We start from the raw sequence: 21,846 nt of genomic DNA, 5'->3' as shown, positions 1-21,846 counted from the left end.
CAACTTACCAGAATGGTTGAGAAATTGCGTGGAATGCGCCAAGATCATCTGAATTCCTTTTATTGTAAACGAAAACGTGACGAGGAACGTATCGTATCGATTATTATTATGTATCATTATTGTTTAGACGCATGTAATTCGCCAGTTCACGACGCCGAATCCATACGCAAAAATATTAATATACATATTATATGTTATATATATATATTAGATTGGAGATAATTTTAAAAATTTTATTCATTATTACTGTTATAATTATGATTATTATTATTATTATTATCATCCCGTACTCCATTCGCATATCATTGTTACAATTTATGTGTAATGATTAATAATAATGTGTAATATTATATTATATAAATGTATAAAATTTATCTATAAAATATATTACAGTATTATAACATTGAATTGCTATATATCATATTACCGCAATATTGACCGACGACGGAGTTAACAATTATATCATTTATACCTATTTTGTATCGTTAATCGTATGTTAACCGATCGACTGCATTCTATATTGTATAGTTCGTTTCATTAATAGCAAATGGCGATGGGGCGATGAAAATTCTATTCGTTCGGGCAATGGCAAATGATTGTATGTATCAGGAAAATGAGCCTCGATTTGAATGCTCTGTTGAAGGGATCAACGAGTCCAAATCACAGGAGAATTCGTTAAATGGACGTTTAACTTTCGCTGCTGTATTTAGGTAAGTACAAAAATTGGGGAAAAACAAGTTGGCACATTGAATATTCGAGTGACCATATTCGTGAAATCGATGCACCAAGAATAGGACAAGCCATAAACGTCTCGACATTTGCATATCGTATCGACGAACGTGAAATTCGACGTTCTTCTTGGTCGCGTGTATGCACAACTACACACGCGTCATGTATCGGCTCGATCCTCTAATTACGAACAACACTTGCGCCTTGGTATTATCTTCGTTTCAACGTGACCGCGGCCCGTGTATCTGTGCCTTACTGTAAGTCCAGGACTCGCTCGCTGATAGTACGGCTGTTGCTGGAGGCGTTGCTGCCTCTGCAATTGTAGCTGCCGGTGTCGCTGGAGCTCGATTTCGTACTGCTGCTGTCTCGATGTGCGATCTGGAAATAAGGGAGGCGGTTATTAGCCATGAAAAACGGTCAGTTGGACTCTTACGTCAGATATGATTTGCGGTTGACGAGACGAAACGATAAAATGGTAATGAATTACACAAATCAAAAGTATTTTCACTCTATAATATCATCGAATGATAAGCAAAATCGTTATTTATTGCTTACAAAGCGTGCCTTTGTCTTCTTTACCTTGATATACATAATAATCTTGAAGCTTTTGATTTATAGCTATGACCAAAAATTTTTGTTGTGACCTGTGATTAATTATTATTTTTTAATAAAAACGACACAAATACGAAACTCTGAAGTTTGGTAAATTCTTATTTACAACAAATGTTTGAGGAAATAGGTAATTCTAATCTCAAAATCCGAAATATCGTTCTGGTTTCTACAAAAGTAAACTTTATTCAATAAAACTGTTTTTCCTTTTATTAGTCAAGTGGAAGTAATAAATATTTGGCACCTAGAATCCCGGACTAAAAATTCATGTTTACAGGTGTTATCAAATCACAAGCACAGGGTTTTTTCAATCACACTATTTATCAAATTTTAGTGAAAACTTGTAAGCCATATATGCCGTAAAATTGAACAGGTCATAGGGCTGATATTATCGTAACGTGACAGAACTGGATGCGTACAGACGATCCTTAACACCGTTATAAAGATGAAATTCTCGAAAACACGATGTCCAATACGTGTTACCTCTCGTTTTCCACACCGAAATCCTTTTCTTTGTCGATGGTTATACTTGCAGCAGATATTTTCGAGGAGGGTGTTTACATGCGTAGATGCAAGCCAAGGAGGAAAGGGTGGCAAAGGAAACGGCCGCACGTAGAAAGGAGCGGAAATCTTATAACAGAATCTGTACGAGAGGAGAAGTGCTTTGATAAGGGTAGCCGATGTGCCCCCGTGTTGCAATTCACAAGTTCCCCGAACCAAAGAGGTCGAAGATTAGAGGCTCGAAAGGGGAAGGGCATGAAATATGCAGGCGCTGTGATGTTTTTTTAATTCACCGAAAATCTCGGATTTACAGAGCGAGATGGTCTTTGATCAAGAAATCACCGCGTTGCGAGGGATTTATTATTCTCTCTGTTATTCCTGCCGCTACCGCATGGCTGGGCTGCAGAAAATTTTCAATGAAACGCGTCGCGGGGTAACTTTTGTACCAGATTCCAGTTTCGTCGTACTGACCCAGCTGGAACTCGCATTCTCGGTCCGTACCATCTCCTTCTGGGAAGCTGCGAGTTTAACGAACGATCCGCAACGAATCCGGGCTCACGCGTCACCGCGTTTTATGATATTATACGACGCAACTCCAAGCGCCGTTCACAGTACATCCTCAGCGGGACTCTTGTACCATTACACAAGTTTCTACCGACAAAAACCAGGCGGAGAAAAATAGCCGAGATACGTATAACATCAGCGCGGAAAGGGTTGAACCCTGCCGCCTGTGGCAGCCGACTACGGTGCCGTATCGATCAGCGGAGAATGTCCACAAAAAACGCACCGACTGAACGGAGTTGATCGCTAACGGCCGGCTCGTAAAGCGCAAGTGAGAACCAACGGGTAAGTAACGACTTTTACACGGACAAGCCGGCCAGTGTCGTCATCCTGCTGCTGCTGCTAGCTGCTATGCAATATAATAATGAGAAAAAACGACGAAGATGATGATAATGGCAGTGAGAATGGCTTTAATAACGCGGATGGTTGCGATGGCCGGATGAGAGCGACGGTGCTTCTTGATAATCGCGAGCTGTCACCGTCCGTTCAACGCCTCGTCGACGAATCACCTTTTCAAACATGGAAAGTAATCTGGGTACGTCAATGGACTATGTAGGTATGTACGTGAGGAGTGCGGAAGTGTTTCAGGAGTTGCCCGTAAAGAGGCAACGACCATGCTCTTGGCCACGAGACGTTGGAGAGTTTGCATTCAAGCCGTCTAATGTACCCGGGCAACATCTTCAAGCGTTGGATACGGTTGGTCTTACTTAACGAATGACTGTTTTTATTGTCCCCACATAACGAACAACTCCACGGTTCATCCCACAAGGTCGATTTTAACAAATACGTGCATACGCTGTTCAAGAGGCTGGTTTTTTTCGCGAACCATCGAACTTCGTTGACCGTTCGGCAAGTTCCAGTAAATCTTCGAGTCTGGTGAGTTCGGAAGTGTCGAGAACTGATCTAAGGTCGGGAAGAATCGCCTCGCTCAAATTTAAGGAGGCCATTTCTTCGGCTGCCATGTTGCTGTTCTCGTCCGAAAGCACGACCTTCAATTTCTTTATGTAGTTGCGTAGGCTTCGTTGAATCGTCCACTCGGCTTTGCTGTTGCGTCTTCTCGTCGGTCTCGTCGTGCTCTCTTTGTCAACCTGTGACTCGTCGTCGTCAAAGGGCCGATCTGGTCCCGTTTTCCATTGGCCAACCAACTCCGGCGCATATCGACGTGGCCTCGTGCTACCCCGTAAAAAGTTAGAAACTTCGGTCAAGTTCGGCTTCGAGACGTCAGACACGTTCTTCTCGTTGAGCAGTGCCTCAGGCAACTTTGATTCCGAACTTTTGATAGCAGCGAGCTTCGCCGAGCTCTCCGTAGTTTTCAAGCTCGTCGTATTTCTCGATGTTTTTTTAACCGTTGCCAACCCGTCCGGAGTTTTGATAAACCTCGTTGGAGCAGGACTTGGAATCCGAGACTTCCGAGTGGACGATGTATCTCGTTTTACATCTGCGATCCTGCAGGTTTCATTAGTTGAATTGTCAGGACTCGATTCTTGGGCTTGCCAATGCAGCGGGTAATCCAAGCAAAATATCATCTGAGAGTCAATTTCCATGGCACCTTGAGCCATCTTCTTTTTACCAGCTTTGTGTTCGTTGTTCGAAAATGAAAGAGATCGCGTAGCTTTTTGACCGACGGAGGTGTTTTTCAAACTCCTGCTTATCCTTCGATCTTCCGAAAGTCCTCTGCTCATCATGCTCCTACATCTGTTCGTTGTCTTTTTACCAGTATCAGTTTCGTCCACAACCCCCAGTTCGCTTTGAAGTACACGTCGGATTTCAGTTGCAGTTGAGCTTGCGGGCTTTTCATCAGGATCTACCGTTCTGCATTTATAGGAAGCGGCGGAACCGATGCTCGGGGTTGCAACTGGACTCGGAGACGTAACATGGTCTTTGGGAACGCCGCTAACGGAATCAGATTTTTTTTTATCGAACCGAGTTATCCGTTTTATCGAGGCTGTTTGATTTTTCTCGCTTGAATTCTGTGCCTCAAATTTCTTCGGGTCTGTTCTCTGAAGCTTTTGCTCACTGTCAGCCGAACGATCTCGGGATATTTTACCCTCTAAACTAGCAAATCTATCCCTGCTAATATTTCTGGCCTCCGATTTGGCTCTAGATTTTGAGAACTTATCAGTTTTCAGGGGCTTTAATTGACTTAAAGTAGCCTTGGTTCCATCCATAGTTTCAGAAGCATCAAAATCCTTAGCGGCAATTTCCCGTTGCGGAATACCGACCGGTTGACTCAAACGCTTCTGTGGAAGCATCCGTCGCTTCTCAGCAAGCTTCACGTAGCTTTCTTCATAATGCTCAGCGTTCGGAGGACTGCGATCAATCGAAGGACACGCAAATTTTTCGGATTTCCTGACCTTCTTTGATTCCTGTAGGCTCGCACTACCGCTGCATATCCCGATAGACGAACTCGAGGAAATGTTTAATGGAAGTGGCGGTAATTGCATACATTTAGCGGAGTTTGAGCTGTTCAAACTCTGCGCTAAGCTGCCCGAAGATTCACTCATAAGATTTCTGGACTGAGACGAGTTTTCGCACGATGCTGAGAGGATGAGAGAAGACTTCTCAGGTGGCGTCTTCGGTGCCGAAGTTCTTGATTTTCTAGTCGGAGCGGCCTTGGTCACCGAAGCCTTTGCCTCTTTGTGATAAGCCGAAGCACTTGAAGGCCTTGCAGATGTAATCAGAGCACTGGCAGTCTTCGGTCTCCGAATCGGTGACGAATTTCTGCTGACCATGCCCGAGGGTGGATTACTACCACATCTACGGAAAGAGCCGCTGTTCCTTCCTTCGAATACCTTGGCTCGAGGCGCAGTAGTTTTACGGTATGAATTCGAACTGCGTGTTTCCTCCTCTTCGGCAGCCGAGCTACGCAGTCGCCTGGCGCATGGCCGCTCGACTTTTGAGCTACTGTTCGAGGTTGGCGTCGGTGACGGACGTCTTGGTGACACAAAGTCCAGTCCGGTAGAGTGCAACTTTTGTAGTACAACGGTCGACCTCGAAACAACTTTTTCAGAATCCATTGAAGCGTCAGGTTCGGTGGCGGAATCTTTCATCCGAGAAGATAGCTTTCGGTCAATTTTCAAGTCTGCATCCTGCATCGACGTTGGTGATCGCTCGCAGTCAATTTTAGGCTTAGTTGGTCTCGGGATCAGCGATACTGGTGTTGGTTTGACAATGAGTGGCAGAGACTCTGCTGGATCTGTTACTTCCGACGACTTCTTTACGAGGCTTGCTCGATCCTTTGAAATAGATTTGGTCGCCTTGGGAAGCTTCCTTTTGGCAGCCCTGAGCTTTTTGACGGTTGGCTCAACACATGAATCAGGTGTTCCCGGGGGCTCGGGAGTCCGTGAATTGGTGTAAGTCTTTGTCTGAGTTTTGACGACCGGAATCTTCGCGTCAACAGCTTGGACTTTGGTTCCAAGCTTGCGAAGGGGACTCTCCTTGCGATGGTAAAGCTGTCGAGTAGCTGGAACTGTCGGAGAGGTTTTAAAAGCGTTCGAAGTATTTTGTTTTGCGCTTTCGAAGGACAGACTGCGCGAGCTGACGCCACTGGGGGGCCGAACCGAGGGTGACCTTGAAGAAACTCGACTCAAGGGGCAGCGCGAGGAGGCGTTCGACGCCACGGACGCACGTCCGGCACTGCTGGGTCGTCTCCTGGTGACGGGACGACTGAGTGGAGTGCTCGGTGCGTGGCCGTTTGACGCATCCGTGATTTCATCGTCCGTTGTGTTCATGGTTTCAGTGTGCTTTTCGTTGGTCAAGGGTTTCTCGACAGGCTTTACAACGAAGTGGTCCAACGGATGGAGGTACTCCACCTCCGGCTTGCTTTTCGGTGCTTTCGCATTACAGTACTGATCAGCGAAGTCGAAAAAGCTTCGGCTGTACTTGTCGCTGAGTTCAGTCTCAGCCGAGGAATCGATGGAATTGAGTTGTATCGAGTTCAGGATCACGTTCCCGGGTGGATAGTTGCCACCGTATTGTTTTCGCAGGGCCGATTGGATCAGCTTGTGCCTGTACGAGCTGTAGTTGAACGAAGAAATATCAACTATTGCCAGTTCTTTGTTCGTCGCCACGTACGACGAGGAGTGCTCGGGCTGTCGAAATTTTCCACGGCTAGGTGATGCCGGATTTCGAACCACGGTGATCGAGCTCAGCGCCGGTGTTGAGTTGGTCATCCTGAGAGAGGGGACGTTCACCATTGAGCTCGAACTGGACTCGATGCCGAAGGGAACGGGCGCCGGGTAATGCATCACGACCAGAGGGGCTTTCGGCCGAATTCCATTATCGCTAAGTCGTGCGTATCTCGGTCGCAGTGCTTTGCACGTCTTCATCGTATCGTCCTACGCACAATAAGCTTAAGCAGTAAGAGGTGAGCCCGTAAATTCCGCCGATAGTACTCACGAAGAATAGTTGAATCTGTGCGATCAAAGGCACTGCGAGTAGGACGGTTAACGCCAGCGCTAATATGCTCTCCACAACGAACGGCGGAACTGACTGCAAGGTTAAAATCAACTGCGCTGGCGCCTCGATGTTCAGCATCACGTCAATTTTGGTATCGACCTTGCTTCTACAATTTTCAACGCGATCAGCCGCATATTATCGCCCGCACTGGTGAACGACCGATCAATTTTACTGTCGACCAAAAAAAGTAAGGTTCTCCTCAAACGCAATTTATCTGTAACAGTTGACGACCATATCACCCTGCCGCGTGAAATCATCCCCTAATCCGCGCACGTATCTTGGTTCACTCGTGCTTGGTTCACAGTTGATGAATTTAACAACCAAGAATCACGTCATTCGACATTCAACATTCGACATAATTTCAGAGTCTCGGTTGGAAGTATCGACTCCTTTGAATTAGTCTAACAAGGCGTGTCAGAAATGAAGACCGATTTTCGCTCACTCTGCGTATATCCAAGATGACATCACTCGAAATCACGTAAATAGGTTACTTATCCATTTCCGTGCATTCCGTTTGCGGAAAGTGCCAATTTGTGCAGTGAAATGTTGAAAAAATAATAATGTAACCGCTAAAAGACAAAAGGTCATGGCTATATGACGTCACCTTGGACATGTTTCCTGATTGGTTGAACTAAAGCGTAAGCGTATTTTTTCATCTTGGATTAGTCACAACGTGTCAGTTCTTCGCCCACCATTTCCTCCATGTTATTTACAGTTAGCGTTAATTGTGTTAGTGATAACAACACAAGACTCACAGGCAACACGTACACTTACAGTCCACCAGCTGGTACGGTATCTGCGTTCGCCGAACGGTTTGTACCGGGTGCACTTTGTGATAAGCAGCCCTTGACTCCTCGTAGCCATCCTGAAGAGTGTGGTAGTGCTGGAAGGTGTAGGTGCCGGAGAACGTCTTCGTATACCTCATATAGCACCCCGGTGGAACCTGCCACTGAAACCGGATCATAAATACGGCGGTTATTCACTTTTTTCAAGACACTCCCTGCCGATGTCATTTGCAACTTTAGAATGACAAAAGAGCCATAGTAATTACCATATAAGAGGTGGTCGGTAGCACTTGAGGAGATTTACCCGGGCACATCAGCATCTTTGTGAAAGTGATCTTTTGCTGAACAGAAAATACATCCGACAAGTTAGCAGAGTGTAGAGCGAGGAGGGAGAAACAAATTGTCAAATCCGATTGCGTTTTCACACCAGTTATAAACGTCGTTAGAATTTGGTTTTCATGAGCTTATTGCAACGAAATCTCCGTCCATGGTGTAGTAACTTTTACGAATATTTTTTTTCAACCTTCTTTCCAAACTCAGATTGGATTATGAACATGAACTGATCTACGTGAACGTTGAGAGGGTACAAAGATTTTTTAGGAAATTCAATAAAATGGTGAAGACTGAATGAGAGTCGCGTATTTTGTGATTGTGTTGAGGCTTGACTTTGCCAAATTCTTTCAGGATGAAATAATGTTAAAAACTGCGGAGGTCTTGGTCGTTGGATACTCTTATCTCGTTCTCCAAGTGGCTGCGGTCAGAATTAAGCTATACATAGTGCAGTTAGAATTCATTCAGCGCTGCAACGAACCAGAAGCACGTTTGCAGTCGGCTATTTGGGCTGCGTTATATCTCTGCCGGACGTTACACCGGAAATGCGGTCAATCCGCCTTTTGTGCCTCTGATTTAATATCCAATAATTGTAGCTGCATTCACACGTGAGGAGAATGGAACGTAATAAAATTAGATGAAATTTTACTCACCGGTTGTTCCCTCCGAGTTTCAGACTCTGCAACATATCAAATAATCATCCCATTTATTTATGCCCTGAACTTCTCCGTGGTGGAAATGAAAACTGACAAGGAAGGTATCCCAATTCGATCTCTCCGATTTGATGTCTTTTATAATATGTAATAGTAGACTAAAAACTCAGTGACGCGTTTTTTTTTTTTTTTTTTATTTTTGTGTGCCATTAAATACTTTAAGAGGAGAAACTACTTTTCAAAGTAAGGCATGTCAAGGGTCGATTTGGCAGGTTGTTTTTTTTTTTAATTCTCTATTGAGAAAATAACCTTTTTCATTTCTCGTTATGAGAAAACTTATTCAGTTGAAATGGTTGAAAAATATTTTGTTCTTGTCGGTGAAAGTGCGAAATCACCCCTCGACATGCTTTAATTTGTAGGGTGGTTTCGCCCACTTAAAGTGTTTGATGGCAGACAAAAAAAAAAAAACAAGACGTGTCACTGAGTTTTTAGTCTACTATAACATATTATAAAAGATATCAAATCGGAGAAATCGAACTTGGATACCTTCCTTGTCAGTTTGATTCACTCCAGCACTCTCTGCGACAGGCTGCAAGGATCACTTTACCTCGTACGTGGATGCCGAAATAACATTCGGCTCTGTTCCCGGCAGCATCCAACGCCATGTATCGTACATTGTGGTTTCCTGCGTACAGAAGCTCTCCAGGTTCCTGGTTGTGGTGGCAAAATCAGAGAACAGTGACGATTCATGATTGAAAGACAAAATGATAGATATACACGATGACATTTCCGATAATTTCGTTTCTACGGGTGCTAATAATTCACTAATGAAGTGAGCGATTAAAAAAAAAATCACGAATATTTGACGAGTCTACCTCGTTAAGAGACCATAAAATCCCAATCTAATTTCGAGTTTAATTATTTAATTATTGGTAATTGGAAGCAAACTTTCGGTGGGCTACGCTTCGAAATTAGCATGTAACAAGGGAAGGGATGATTGCCGAATCTTTCGTTGATGGAGGTCATTTGAAAAGTGGATGAGAAGAAAAGAATTGGGAGGATGAAAGTGAGCTCGAATAACCCTACACCAATAATATTAATGGACGGACTTCGATGGCTTTGCGATTAATTCCACCTCCGGCACTGGATTGATTTATGAAAAGTTCCCGGGGCTAACTTCTGTCGAGTTTCTTCACGACGATATAATCGAGAAAGAATTCGAGCAGACGATAAAGTAAATAAGAATTAGGTAAGTGAATTTTACCGTTTTCAGGAGCACGACAAGTGGTTTCATACTCACCCTTGATTTGTACGTCTGTTCAACTTTGACGTTGTCAGTGATGATCGGCTCCGGCCAAAAGACACTCCGCGATACCTCGCCAGGATTTAACCGGACTTCGAAGGACTTCGGGCAGCCGATAATCTTCGGACTTTCTGTGTCTGATGAACGAGATTCGAGTTGAGTAAAATTTTTGTTGAAATCGCAGTTTAATCGGATGCATTAACCAATGTCTCGTTTAGCGCCAGTAAATGCTTCGACTTCGCTTGAGTTTCCCCTTTGTACACGCATTAGAAATATGCAAATAGCTCCTTCGCAACGTATCTAGTTGAATAAACTTGTAAGCTTGATTAAGTGGCGCTTTTGCCTCTAGGGACCATAAATTAACCCACTCTCATTGCGCTCTGCACTGTAGAACATTAATATTTCTGTACTGATCTCGATTCTGATACATCACCTGTATGAGCGACCGCCATTTTATCGCATTATTGTTTCAGGCGGTAATTATTTAGATAAAAGTGACCGGTTTTATTAACAGGCAAAGATAAAACTGTTCGATAAAATGTGAAAAGAAAATTTTCCACTGCAAAACACACCGTCACCATCTTTCAGGTTCGTATCTTGCGAGTCTCATCAACGAACAGCGCTTGCAGTTAAGGGGTTGTTAAATGTTCAACCGAACGAGGAAGACAACTGCGGGATCTCGATTACACCGGATAATTGCATTGCCGTTAATTGAGATAATTTTGTAACGATTCCGCGATAGCTGTATCAGAATTAATTTGAAACTTTCGAGCAAGATATCGCGATTGTACAAATACTCATTTCCACGCTGCAGTGCGACCCTTGTTTCGTATACTAATTTTCCGTTATTAGTTCTCAACTTCTTCCCTCGTTCCTGTTTCTCAAATTATCGCGTATCTCTGCACACGCGTATAGAAAACGAGGAAAAAATAGAGAATTTAATCAGAGAGCCGTTACAGCATTTCAGCAGGAATACCGGCATATCTAAATTAGATGCATAATTCAATGCTATTCCAGAAAACTCATACATGTTAAAACGTAGGTACAGAGAAAGTCTGAGCGTTTCAAAAATATCACGCTCAACTTTACCTTGAACGTAATATCTCTGAAAAATCCTCTTGAGATCTGTGAATTGGAATTTTTCATGCATGTTAAATAAAAATAATATCAAACAAAACTTGTTTGCTAACCTCGTCTATTTCACAGGAATAAGCTTTTAACGGTAAAATTTATGTCAATCAGAATTCCACCAACATCGTAAATACGATATCGGTTTTCTACACGGAAATTAGTTGCTCGAGGCAATGCAGCGTGATCAGTGTAAGTGGCGAAAATAAAACCAATATCGAAATGAAAAAAAAAAAAAAAAATTAAACAAAAAATCAATAAATGAGACTAGAAGTGCGTCCGTATTTTACAAAAAATTGTGAAAAACATCAGTAGGTATGTAATATGCGAGTCTTTCTTTTTCTCTTATTCCTCTGACCGTTGAGGGCAGAAATAACGGGCGAGTCCTTATTCGCCTCAAGTGCCATCGAACGAGGAGTGTCAAGGTACTTAATTAACGAACAGGAAGTGAATCCGGAGAGAATCTCTCAGGTACAAAATTACCTGGGAAACTTTTCCGTAAATGTATCCACGCGTTATTACCGTTCTTAAAACTATTGTCGTCATCCCGCGTGGGAGAAATGGTGTTTGCAGACATCGTCATGGTGCCCCATGAACCAAACGCTGCCCGTCGTATCGCCCACCGGGAGCTTTACACGTTCATTCGAAAATTCAACGGGTTACGAAATCCGATGCGAACGCCTTACGCAGACTGCAGTGTCCGCATTGCACGCCTTGCGGTTCTTATTGCGTTTATTACAACCGGTACATTACCCGGCACACCGAGTGCGTTAGTCTTACGCACGGCCTATTTCGGTCAATGAGCTTAGCTCGGCAGCACAGGCACGTGCCGAATTCCAATAGGGTTGCATCACTCGAAATTTGAACTTAATATCTGGCAAAGTGTATATGGGCGGTAGTAGACGCCCTAAGATAGATGTGTGCACGCGTGTATGTGTATCGTATACGACAACGACGCAATTGTTAACAGGTCGTTAAATTCGACCCCACGTCATGCGAGCCGCTATGGTCCTAATGAATTCAAATTAATTCCACCGAACTCCTCGCGAATCGAGTCATACATGTTTGATATCACATGAATTATAGGCGTCTTGCTCCGCGGTGTTGTCGACTTTTTTTGTTTTTTTTTGTCTCTCCTTCTCTTTTTCTTCAGCTTGCGTCTTACATTTATATTTTTCAATACTATTGATTTCGTGGAATCCGAAGGAAATCATTTTCGCCACCCACTCGCAGAACGCTGCGGGATCGGAGTTTCGAGATCGTTTCAATTCATTTCCGGATTTTTTTTTTTTTTTTTTGGTGCCCCGAGGCACGCGCACACATCTACACGTGTCGCAACCCGCGTAAGCGACGTAATAACCTGCACTCGGATAAAACCTCAGGACCTGACACATCCACGTCCCATGTTCATGGCTCTTGGCTTTATCTCTCTGACGGCGAGGTTCGTGTCTGACAACTCTAGTTCAGGGTTCGTCTCGCCCTAGCTGAGACACTGAATAAATCGCGCTGCAGCACCGGCATCGGTGGTATCTGCAGATTTGCGAGAAAAAATGTGATAGCAAATCTATACCCCTTGCCCCGAGTCGGTGACTGAGTTTTTTCTTCAATTTTTTCTCTTCCCCAGTTATTTGACAAAGGTTCATTACGTTTGATCCACAACATCGATTTGCCGAATTCCACGAAAACTTTGTACTCACCTCGAACGCGTATGACGATTCGACACGAGCTTGTGTAATTCGAAACCGGAGACCACGCGGTGAAGGTAACGACGTTTGTACCGGGTCCCAAGTCAGCGTGCAGCTCTTTGCCCCAGGAGGGGGAAGCATTGACGTACCTGAAACATGCACAGTAGGGGATATACCTAGATAGATGCAGCAGATTAGGTTTTCAAGATCGAGAATCCGATCTGGAGAAACGATTTTTGACAGTATAATTGGCCCGCGAGAGGGTTTCGCAACCAGAGACAAGCCTTCGCGGGGTCACGTTTCGCTGACGGTTATACATGTAGTAGGTAGGTACTTGGCATGCGTGAGACTAGGCAGCCTGTCCCTTGTAATTACGAACCGGCCTGACATTCTTAAATACTATAATTAAGACGAGACTACCGTGTAAATACGCTGCCGCGAGATGATAATTCGTCGAAATCCTTTCGTGTGTTAAAAGTTTTAAATTTATCGCCATAAGATAACCTGCGAGGTGCCGCTTTCACTTTGCGATGCAGACCAGCGCGTTGCACGCATTGAGTATGCACAGCGGCCGATTATTATAGGTGTTTTCTAACGCTGACGATCGCTCAAAACTGATGGATGCAATTTGTATCAACGTCCCCGAAGCTTGCCAACGCATAGAATATGAAATATCGTCTGTCGCGCCGCGTTTGTCGCGACATATATCATGAAGACGGTGATCCGCGTACACGGATGTGAGCAGCCGCCTTCGCCATTGCTTCAATTAACTTTTGTCCAACTGGTACCGCGGACCAGCACACGTACTTTGATTGGAAAATGCTTTCGATCTCCGGAGGAGAATATCGGTAGCATCACTGATGCCGCGGATCAGCTGTCGTAACTTATACGCGGACCACCGACCCTGCACGAATCATGGTTGAAACAGATTTGACTGATGCCGGCTTTGCATATAAACGGCTATCAAATGGGATTATCCGTGATTGATGTTAAACACGACGGGGCGGTCGAGTTCTCGCTAGCCAAACTCTAAGCTCGTACGGAATTCTCATTGTACGGTGAACATCTCAGTTATAATGCAGTCCTGCATGAAACATCAAGCCGAGATTTAGATACGGTAGATATTATACGGTCAACATCTGTGTTCAATCGACCTACCGTCCAACTATTCATCTCAACGAAAGTGATACACTTGCGCCGTTTCATTCTTAACGTGCACTCACTGACACGCTCTTCGAATTAATAATTCCTCTCGGTATTCAAATTTTCATGTTTCCGATGTCGACGCGCTTCTTTCACTGTTTGGTTTCACGCGATTTATTTTTACATTGATCAAAGGTAAGCCAATAATTTTCAAGCAAGTTTGAACGAAGACCGAATTTCGAACCATTAGAGCGTTGAGAGAATCCGGACTTCGGATGGAGCGCTCTACTTGAGACTAATTACGGAGTGAGTGGTCCATTTGATAATATTGAAGAGTATATTCCCGTTTATGATGTTCACGCAGTTCTTTGAACCCTCGGCGTTGATTTTATGATTGATGAAGAGAGGTAGAAAATACTCACCTCCACCAGTCCATATTAGACTTTGGCTGTGCGAACGAGACTCTAGCCGTGCTTCGCCTGGCTGGTAGTTCGACGTCGATGTCGTTCGGACACCTGATAAATGGCCTCGGCATAGCTGAAACACGGGCGACAAATGTAGTTGGACATGTCGCATGATTCTTCACAAAATACACGTACAGATACGTATGTCGTATACGCTGTAAGTGTTAGCTTACTCTCCGCCACGCTGCCCGAAAGATTGGAAAGAGGGAGAGAGATGGAGAGATAAAGAGACCATCCTTGATTACTTACTTATTTATTATTTATTTCTCAATCTATCCACGCGTGCCGTGAACTTAACTGTGAGATAAACATTAGTCGGACACCCTTCTACGCGCGCATGTTGCTGCTACGCGTACGTGACGCGAATCGTTTATCAAACGTGGAACAGCGGCAGCATCACACCCGTCCGATTGCCACACAGCGCTCGTAAAGCTCGGAAAACAATTACAACTAAATAAGTATTATATACGTGACGGTGATTCGCACGAGATTTTGTCCGACGTTTAGCCAGTGGGGAAAGCACACTCCGGTTGCTCCGGTACAAAGCTTTGGAAATCACGTCACAAACTTGGAACCGAAATGATCCTGTTACTTGTAATGAAGAATTAGCCAAGTCACCAGTGAGGATGAAAGTGAATATCGTGAAACGCGCCTCGTAATGCAAGCCATGAATGCGGATGGAAGTACGTGGGACAGTCCAAAGTACCCACTTGAGGGAAACCAAGGAACACGTGCTGGTGAATTTACTCGTTGAAGGTACGTAAGCCGATAAATTCGCGAGCGCGAAATGAAAGTTTGAATTCGAGATGGTGCAGAGGCGTGGTTGAATCTCGTTAGCTTGACAGTTGAAAACAAGCCGGAGGTTTAACCGGAGCGCGTTGCATTGGACGTGGTGAAAATAAATTTGAGAAGCGGAAACCAAGAGGGATTTAAAAAGTTTAAAAGTTAAATCCGCGAGCAAGTGCCGCGAGGAGCGGCGTAGAGACGCTGGAAGCTCGTTAAGGTGTTCTGTTAACTTAACTACTCGTTAACCACGGGCGGGCTGCGCGCAAAATGAGGCAATTATAAAAACAATCACGAGCTCGTACTCCGAATATCAATATTCCGCATCACGCATTTACTGTTCTCTTTTACACCATCAACCCCGTCCGAGGTTTAATCGACACCTCGCGGAAATCCATCACCGACTCGCAGGAAGTCTAGTTTCGTGAGCCGACTCAGCTCGAACCTATTCGAACTTTTTCCGTGCGAACGAATAGATCCACTCACTCTGACAGGATGGTTCTTTGCCGTTCCATTTGCCCCCTGATGTGCAGTGCCGCACGTGCGGACCCTCCAGTCTGAACCCGCGTCTGCATCTCACGTGGCACCTGGCGCCTTGCGGATAGTCCAAAGCCCTGGACGGTTGTCCGGGACATCTGATCTGGAAACGGAAGTTCGGGGTAAACGCCTAGAACGAAGTGACTACGGTAACCAAGCGCCTGTCGCCTGACGCGAGGTTCTCCTTTGAGCGAGAAAATTAATGCATTTGTAATTAACGCTCACGTCGGCGTAACGAGGTATTTCCATGGCTCGGCAGCGAGATTCTCGTGGCACACAAGTTCGCTGGTCGGAAGCCAGGACCTCGTCGTCGCTGCAGGCGCAATAGAAACTTCCGACGGTATTCACGCAGTCTCCATTACAGCCGACGTTGCGGTCCAAGCACTCGTTGACGTCTTGGCACCGAAAATTATTCCTGCAGGGCGAAAAAGGTTACGGTCATTAACCGTAATCATCACTGGCTAATTATTGTTCAACAAAATTTTCCGGCCACCTTGGATTCACAGTGAAACCAGTTCTGCAAGTACATTTGTATGAGCCTATTGTGTTCACGCAGTCATGAGCGCAGCCTCCGTTGTTCCACTCGCACTCGTTGATGTCTGTAAGAACGATACTAAGTTTAGTCGAAGGTGTTGAATTCGTGGATTTACGGATTAAATTTGTGACCGTCGCTCACCGATGCAGGTATTTTCGTGGGACTGGAAACCAACGGTGCAAGCACATCTGTAGGATCCTTCGGTATTTATGCAACGACCTTTACAAGGTGTTCCTATCGCGCACTCGTCTATATCTGCAAGCATTGAATTGCCTTTAATTGAGTAAGACGTTAGACGCTATTTGGAATCACGCCTAATGTGTTGCCGTTAACGAACGATCAACTGACCTACGCAAATACCCTCTCGAAATTCGAAACCTGGAGCGCATTCGCAGCGAAAGCTTCCCATGGTATTGATGCAACGACTCTTTTCACAAACTTCGGTCAGGCATTCATCGATATCTAGAGCACGTTAATTAAATTGAAGGTTAATTAAAGGTTCTAGGAATTGGCAATGATCCGGGGACGGGAAAGAGTTTTAATTGAAAAACTTAGGAATCCCTACCAATGCAGGAATCGTTCTTCCTGATGAATCCATCCCTGCATCGACACTCGTACGAACCAGGGGTGTTGATGCACAGTTGATCACAGCTGTGTGGGCCGGTAGCGCACTCGTCAACGTCGACACAAGCGGAGAAGTTGGTACTGTGAACTCGGTAACTTTCCTTACAGTAGCAGATCGCTCTCCCATTGTCACTCCTGCACAGCTGTTCACACCCGCCGTTGTTAGGGTCGCAGGCATTCGGGAAGTGGCAAACTTTGCCTCGCAAATCAAGCCCTGAGGGACAATCGCAGAAGTATGAACCCGGCGTATTGAAACAGTGATGAGAGCATCCGCCGTTGTCGAGTTGACACTCATCGATATCGCTGCAGGTTCTCAAGTTCGCAGTCAAGTAGTAACCGAACGGGCACGTACAGTGAAAACTTCCGTTCTTGTTTGTGCAAATATCCGAACACCCGCCGTTTTTGGTAGCACACTCGTCGATGTCGACACAGCTACGGTAGTCATGAGACAAACGGTAACCCTTCCGACAGCTGCACTTGAACGTACCGTCCAGATTTATGCAGATCTCCGAACATCCACCATTGTTTGTCAAACACTCGTTTACGTCGGAACAAGTCCTTCCGTCGATCGAAAGTTCCAGGCCGATTGGACAGCTGCACCTTACTCCACCAGGAATGTTGAAACACGCGTGTGAACATCCGCCGTTTCTGATCTCACATTCGTCTATGTCGACGCACAATCGGGAATCTGATAATTTGTGACCGTCTGGACAAATGCATTTCCATGATCCCGCTGTGTTTAGGCATTCGTGCGAACAACGAGCTATTCCACTGTTACACTCATCGATGTCTTTGCAAGTCCTTTCGTCATTCATCAGGTCGTACCCTTCGGGACACGAGCAATGATACCCGCCAGCTGTGTTGACGCATCCGTTTGAGCATCCGCCATTCCTTTCACTGCACTCATCGATATCCAGACAGGTTGCATTATCGGTGTGCAAGTAGTGACCGTCGTAGCACTTGCAAATATAACTTCCTAGCAGGTTCAAACAGTCATGAGAACAGTTGTGTGATTGCCAAAGACACTCGTCCACATCGACACAAGTCTTCTTATCTTCCGGAAGTAGGATATACCCTGTCGGACATTGGCAATGATAGCTTCCGGGAAGGTTGATGCACCTGTGCGAGCAGCCTAATTCAATGTCGTTCTCGAATTCCGCGCACTCATCGATGTCGTCACATGTCTTTCGATCCTTACCAAGTTTAAATCCTGGAGAGCAGGAGCACTCAGGAATGCCATCTTTGTTGTGACAGTGCTGCGAACAGTTTCCATTATTTTCACCGCACCCATTCACAACAGAACAAGTGCGATCGTCAGCGTTAAGCCTGTAACCGGATCTGCAAGTGCAGTGATGGGAGCCTATGGTGTTCACGCAGCTGTGAGAACACCCGCCATTCTCCACTGCGCATTCGTCAGTGTCGTCGCACAGCGTCGAATCGTCGTCATTGATAGTGAAACCTCGATTACACCTGCACTCAAAGCCTCCGTCCTCGTTTACACATAGGTGGGTACAATTATCAAGGTTTTCATGACACTCGTCAATATCCACGCAGGTCACGAAGTCGTCTTCTGATAATTTGTAGCCATTAAAACAAGAACAAGTCACGACACCGTGAACAAAGCTGCAGATATCCGAACATCCACCGTTATTTACGAGGCATTTGTCATTTTCGATGCAGTCGGTATCATTCGAGGTCAACAAGGTCATGCCCTCCGGACACGAGCAAGTAACAGTACTGTTTTCGTAGTCGCAGAAGTGTGAGCACCCGCCGTTATCGATAAAACACTTATCGATTTCTATGCACGTCTTACCGTCATCCTCTAATAGACTATAGTTCTCTGGACAGGCACACTCCATTCCGCCGTCGGTATTCGCGCAAAGATGCGAGCATCCTCCGTTGTTCCTTACACATTCGTTGATATCCTCACATGTTCTATCGTCTTTGCCAGTCTTGTATCCCACTGGGCATTTACATCTGTAGCTTCCAGGAGTATTGAAACATTCGTGAGAACATAGATCTTCAACGTTGTTTTCCTGCATGCATTCGTCGATGTCCTCACACGTTTTATTATCCGTTCCAAGTATAAATCCAACTGGACACTTACACCTGAACCCGTCGTTGGAACTTTCGCACGTATGCGAACACCCGTGATTAGATCCACAAAAATCAATCTCACGACAGGTACGCCCATCGTCGTGAAGTACGTGTCCTTCGGGGCACGCGCAATCATAACCCGAGAAAACATTGATACATATGTGACTGCAATTGTGCTCAGCCAGGCACTCGTTGAAGTCAATGCACGTCTTATTGTCTTTGCTGATGGTTAAGCTCTCCGGGCAGTAGCAAGAATACCCACCGTCAAAGTTTTCGCACTCGTGCGAGCATTCGTGCGTTTTATTCAGGCACTCGTCAATATCCTCGCACGTATGTAGATCCGTTCCCAGCGCGTAGCCACTAGGACAGGAGCACTTGTAACTGCCCTCCAAATTCACGCACTCATCCGAACACTCGTTCTCTTCTTGAGCACATTCGTTTATATCCTCACACGTGGTCCCATTTTCGGAAAGGGAGTAACCCGACGGACAGACGCATTTGTAGCCATCGTTATCACTCACACAATCATGGGAACAAGCCTGACCAAGTGAGGAACACTTGTCAATTATTTGGCACGTCTTACCGTTGTCGCCAAGCGAATATCCCGGTGAACAAGCGCAGTGAAAACTGCCATGCCCGTTCACGCAGATGTGTGCACATTCGTGACCCTCGGTGCATTCGTCACGATCGACACAGGTGATGGAATCATTTGACAGGCGCAATCCCTCTGGGCATGAACATTCGTATGACCCCTCAGTATTAACGCAACTATCACTACACGTGTGGCCGAATTGGCACTCGTCGATATCGCGACAAGTTCTTTCATCGTCTCCAAGCTCGTAGCCCTCAGGGCACTCACATCGGTAATCATCGTCCGCGTCGTTGACGCAGGTGTGTGAACAGTCGTGTCCCAAACTGCAACCATCCAGAGGTTCGCAAGTTCTGTCATCCTCTCCAAGGTCGTACTCGTCGGGACAGTCACAACCGTAGGTTCCTACCTCGTTCACACAAGTGTGAGAGCATCCGTGGTCACCTAAACACTCGTCGATATCCTCACAGGTTTGATTATCCTTTCCCAAGGTGAATCCAGAGCCGCACGCACAGTGAAAACTCCCCACCTCGTTTACGCAGGTGTGCGAACACTGCTGAACCGTTTGGTCGGTGCACTCGTCGAAGTCTTGACACGTCTTATTGTCCGCGCCCAGTTCGAAGCCCTCCGGACAACCACAGCGAATTTCTCCATCCTCGTGTTCACAGACATGAGAACATCCGTGCGAACCATTGATACACGGGTTGTGAACTTCGCAAGATTTGTTGCCGGGACTTAGCTTCCATCCGGTTGGACAAGTGCAGTTATAGCTTCCAACAGTGTTTACACAACCGTGCGAACACTCGTGCCTGAAATCCTGGTCCTCGCATTCGTTTATATCCTGGCATGACTTTTCGTCGTCTAGAGAATAGAATCCTGAAGGACAAGTACAGGTGTAACCTCCTGGGGTGTTGACGCAGCCATGCGAACAGCCGTGCATCAAAGCATCCGGCTCGCACTCGTCGATATCCTCGCACTCTGCTTCATCATCCTTAAGTCTGTATCCTGAGTGACATTTGCACTCATAACTGTTACCGTCCTGAACACATTCATGGGAGCAGGGTGCACGGACGCATGGATCTGACTCCTCGCACGTAACTCCATCCTCTCCAAGAATCAATCCTTCCGGACAGACACACCGATATGTTCCTTGTTCGTTAACGCATTCGTGAGAACAGTCGTGGTCCTCTTCCGCGCACTCATCGATGTCCTGGCACTCACCGTTCTCGACTTGACGCAAACCCTCCGGGCACGCATCGTCTCTACACGTCAATCCATCCCCTAGAAGCTTAAGTCCCTCTGGACAAATGCATTTGTAACTTCCTTGTGTATTTTCGCAATCGTGGGAACAGTCGTGCTCATCAGCTGCGCACTCGTCAAGGTCCTCACACGTCTTTCCATCCGTCGCCACAGTGAAACCTGAGGAACAGGTGCACGTTTCCGCTCCTTCTTCCATCACACATTCTTGTGGGCAATTCAAACCATCGCAACTGCTGTTTTTTTCACAGGTCCTTCCATCCGCATCCAGTGACCAACCCGTCAGACACGCACATCTGAAGAAACCATGTTCGTTAATGCAATCTTGTGAACAGTTATGCCCGCCCTCAGCACACTCATCTATATCTTCGCAGGTCCTACCATCCGATTCTATCGTAAGACCTAAAGGACAGCTGCACGTATAACTGCCATCAGTGTTCGTGCAGTTGTGCGAACACTCGTGAACTTTCGTTAAGCACTCGTCAACATCCTGACAAGTTCTTCCGTCTTCGCTCAAGGAAAAACCCAAAGAACAATTGCATCGATAGCTACCTTTCTCATTGACGCAATGATGAGAGCACTGGTGAACGTTTGTTAAACATTCATCCACATCGGTACACGTGTAACCATTTTCGTCGAGCGTATAGCCTGAATTGCATTGGCACTTCGGACCGTCTTCCGTGTTCACGCAATTGTGAGCACACTTCTGCTCCATATCGTTGCAGTCTTTCTTTGGCTCAATCTCGTGTTTCACCTCCTCGCAGGTCCTGTTGTCGGTACTCAAACTGAATCCAGATGGACAGCCGCACTGGTAGGACCCTTCGGCATTTATGCAGGTATGTGAACACGGAGAAACTCCAGCCGTGCACTCGTCCACGTCCTTGCAGCTCTGTCCGTCATCTTCAATCTCGTACCCGGGTCGACAGGTGCAAATGTAACTTCCAAGCTCGTTGACGCACTCGTGTTCGCAGCCGTGAGGCTCACCCTCGTCACCCTCCAGGCACTCGTTGATGTCTGTAATAGAAGCATGAGCGGTTTGATCAACACGGCTCTTGCTGAAAACGCAATGTACTCA

General features: G+C 45.8%; 1 protein-coding gene across 1 annotated transcript in view; it reads right to left on the bottom strand.

The window, feature by feature from the left end:
- Positions 1-237: 237 nt before the first annotated feature.
- LOC124176861 (fibrillin-1-like) overlaps positions 238-21,846 on the bottom strand; it is a 62,567-nt gene continuing 40,958 nt past the window's right edge. Inside the window, exons 9-22 of the mRNA XM_046558658.1 lie at positions 16,770-21,785; positions 16,553-16,666; positions 16,346-16,459; positions 16,163-16,268; positions 15,895-16,084; positions 15,619-15,772; positions 14,308-14,422; positions 12,755-12,891; positions 9,927-10,066; positions 9,234-9,336; positions 8,627-8,652; positions 7,910-7,984; positions 7,633-7,807; positions 238-1,107 (exon numbers count right to left, since the gene is read on the bottom strand). Of these exons, the coding sequence (XP_046414614.1) occupies positions 914-1,107; positions 7,633-7,807; positions 7,910-7,984; positions 8,627-8,652; positions 9,234-9,336; positions 9,927-10,066; positions 12,755-12,891; positions 14,308-14,422; positions 15,619-15,772; positions 15,895-16,084; positions 16,163-16,268; positions 16,346-16,459; positions 16,553-16,666; positions 16,770-21,785 (6,659 nt within the window). The 3' untranslated portion in view covers positions 238-913. The remainder of the gene's footprint in view (positions 1,108-7,632; positions 7,808-7,909; positions 7,985-8,626; positions 8,653-9,233; positions 9,337-9,926; positions 10,067-12,754; positions 12,892-14,307; positions 14,423-15,618; positions 15,773-15,894; positions 16,085-16,162; positions 16,269-16,345; positions 16,460-16,552; positions 16,667-16,769; positions 21,786-21,846) is intronic.

This window comes from Neodiprion fabricii, chromosome 2, assembly GCF_021155785.1.
Source record: "Neodiprion fabricii isolate iyNeoFabr1 chromosome 2, iyNeoFabr1.1, whole genome shotgun sequence".
Taxonomy (NCBI): domain Eukaryota; kingdom Metazoa; phylum Arthropoda; class Insecta; order Hymenoptera; family Diprionidae; genus Neodiprion; species Neodiprion fabricii.
The sequence above is the reverse complement of the archived record's forward strand: the minus strand, read 5'-3'. Positions and strand labels throughout refer to the sequence as shown.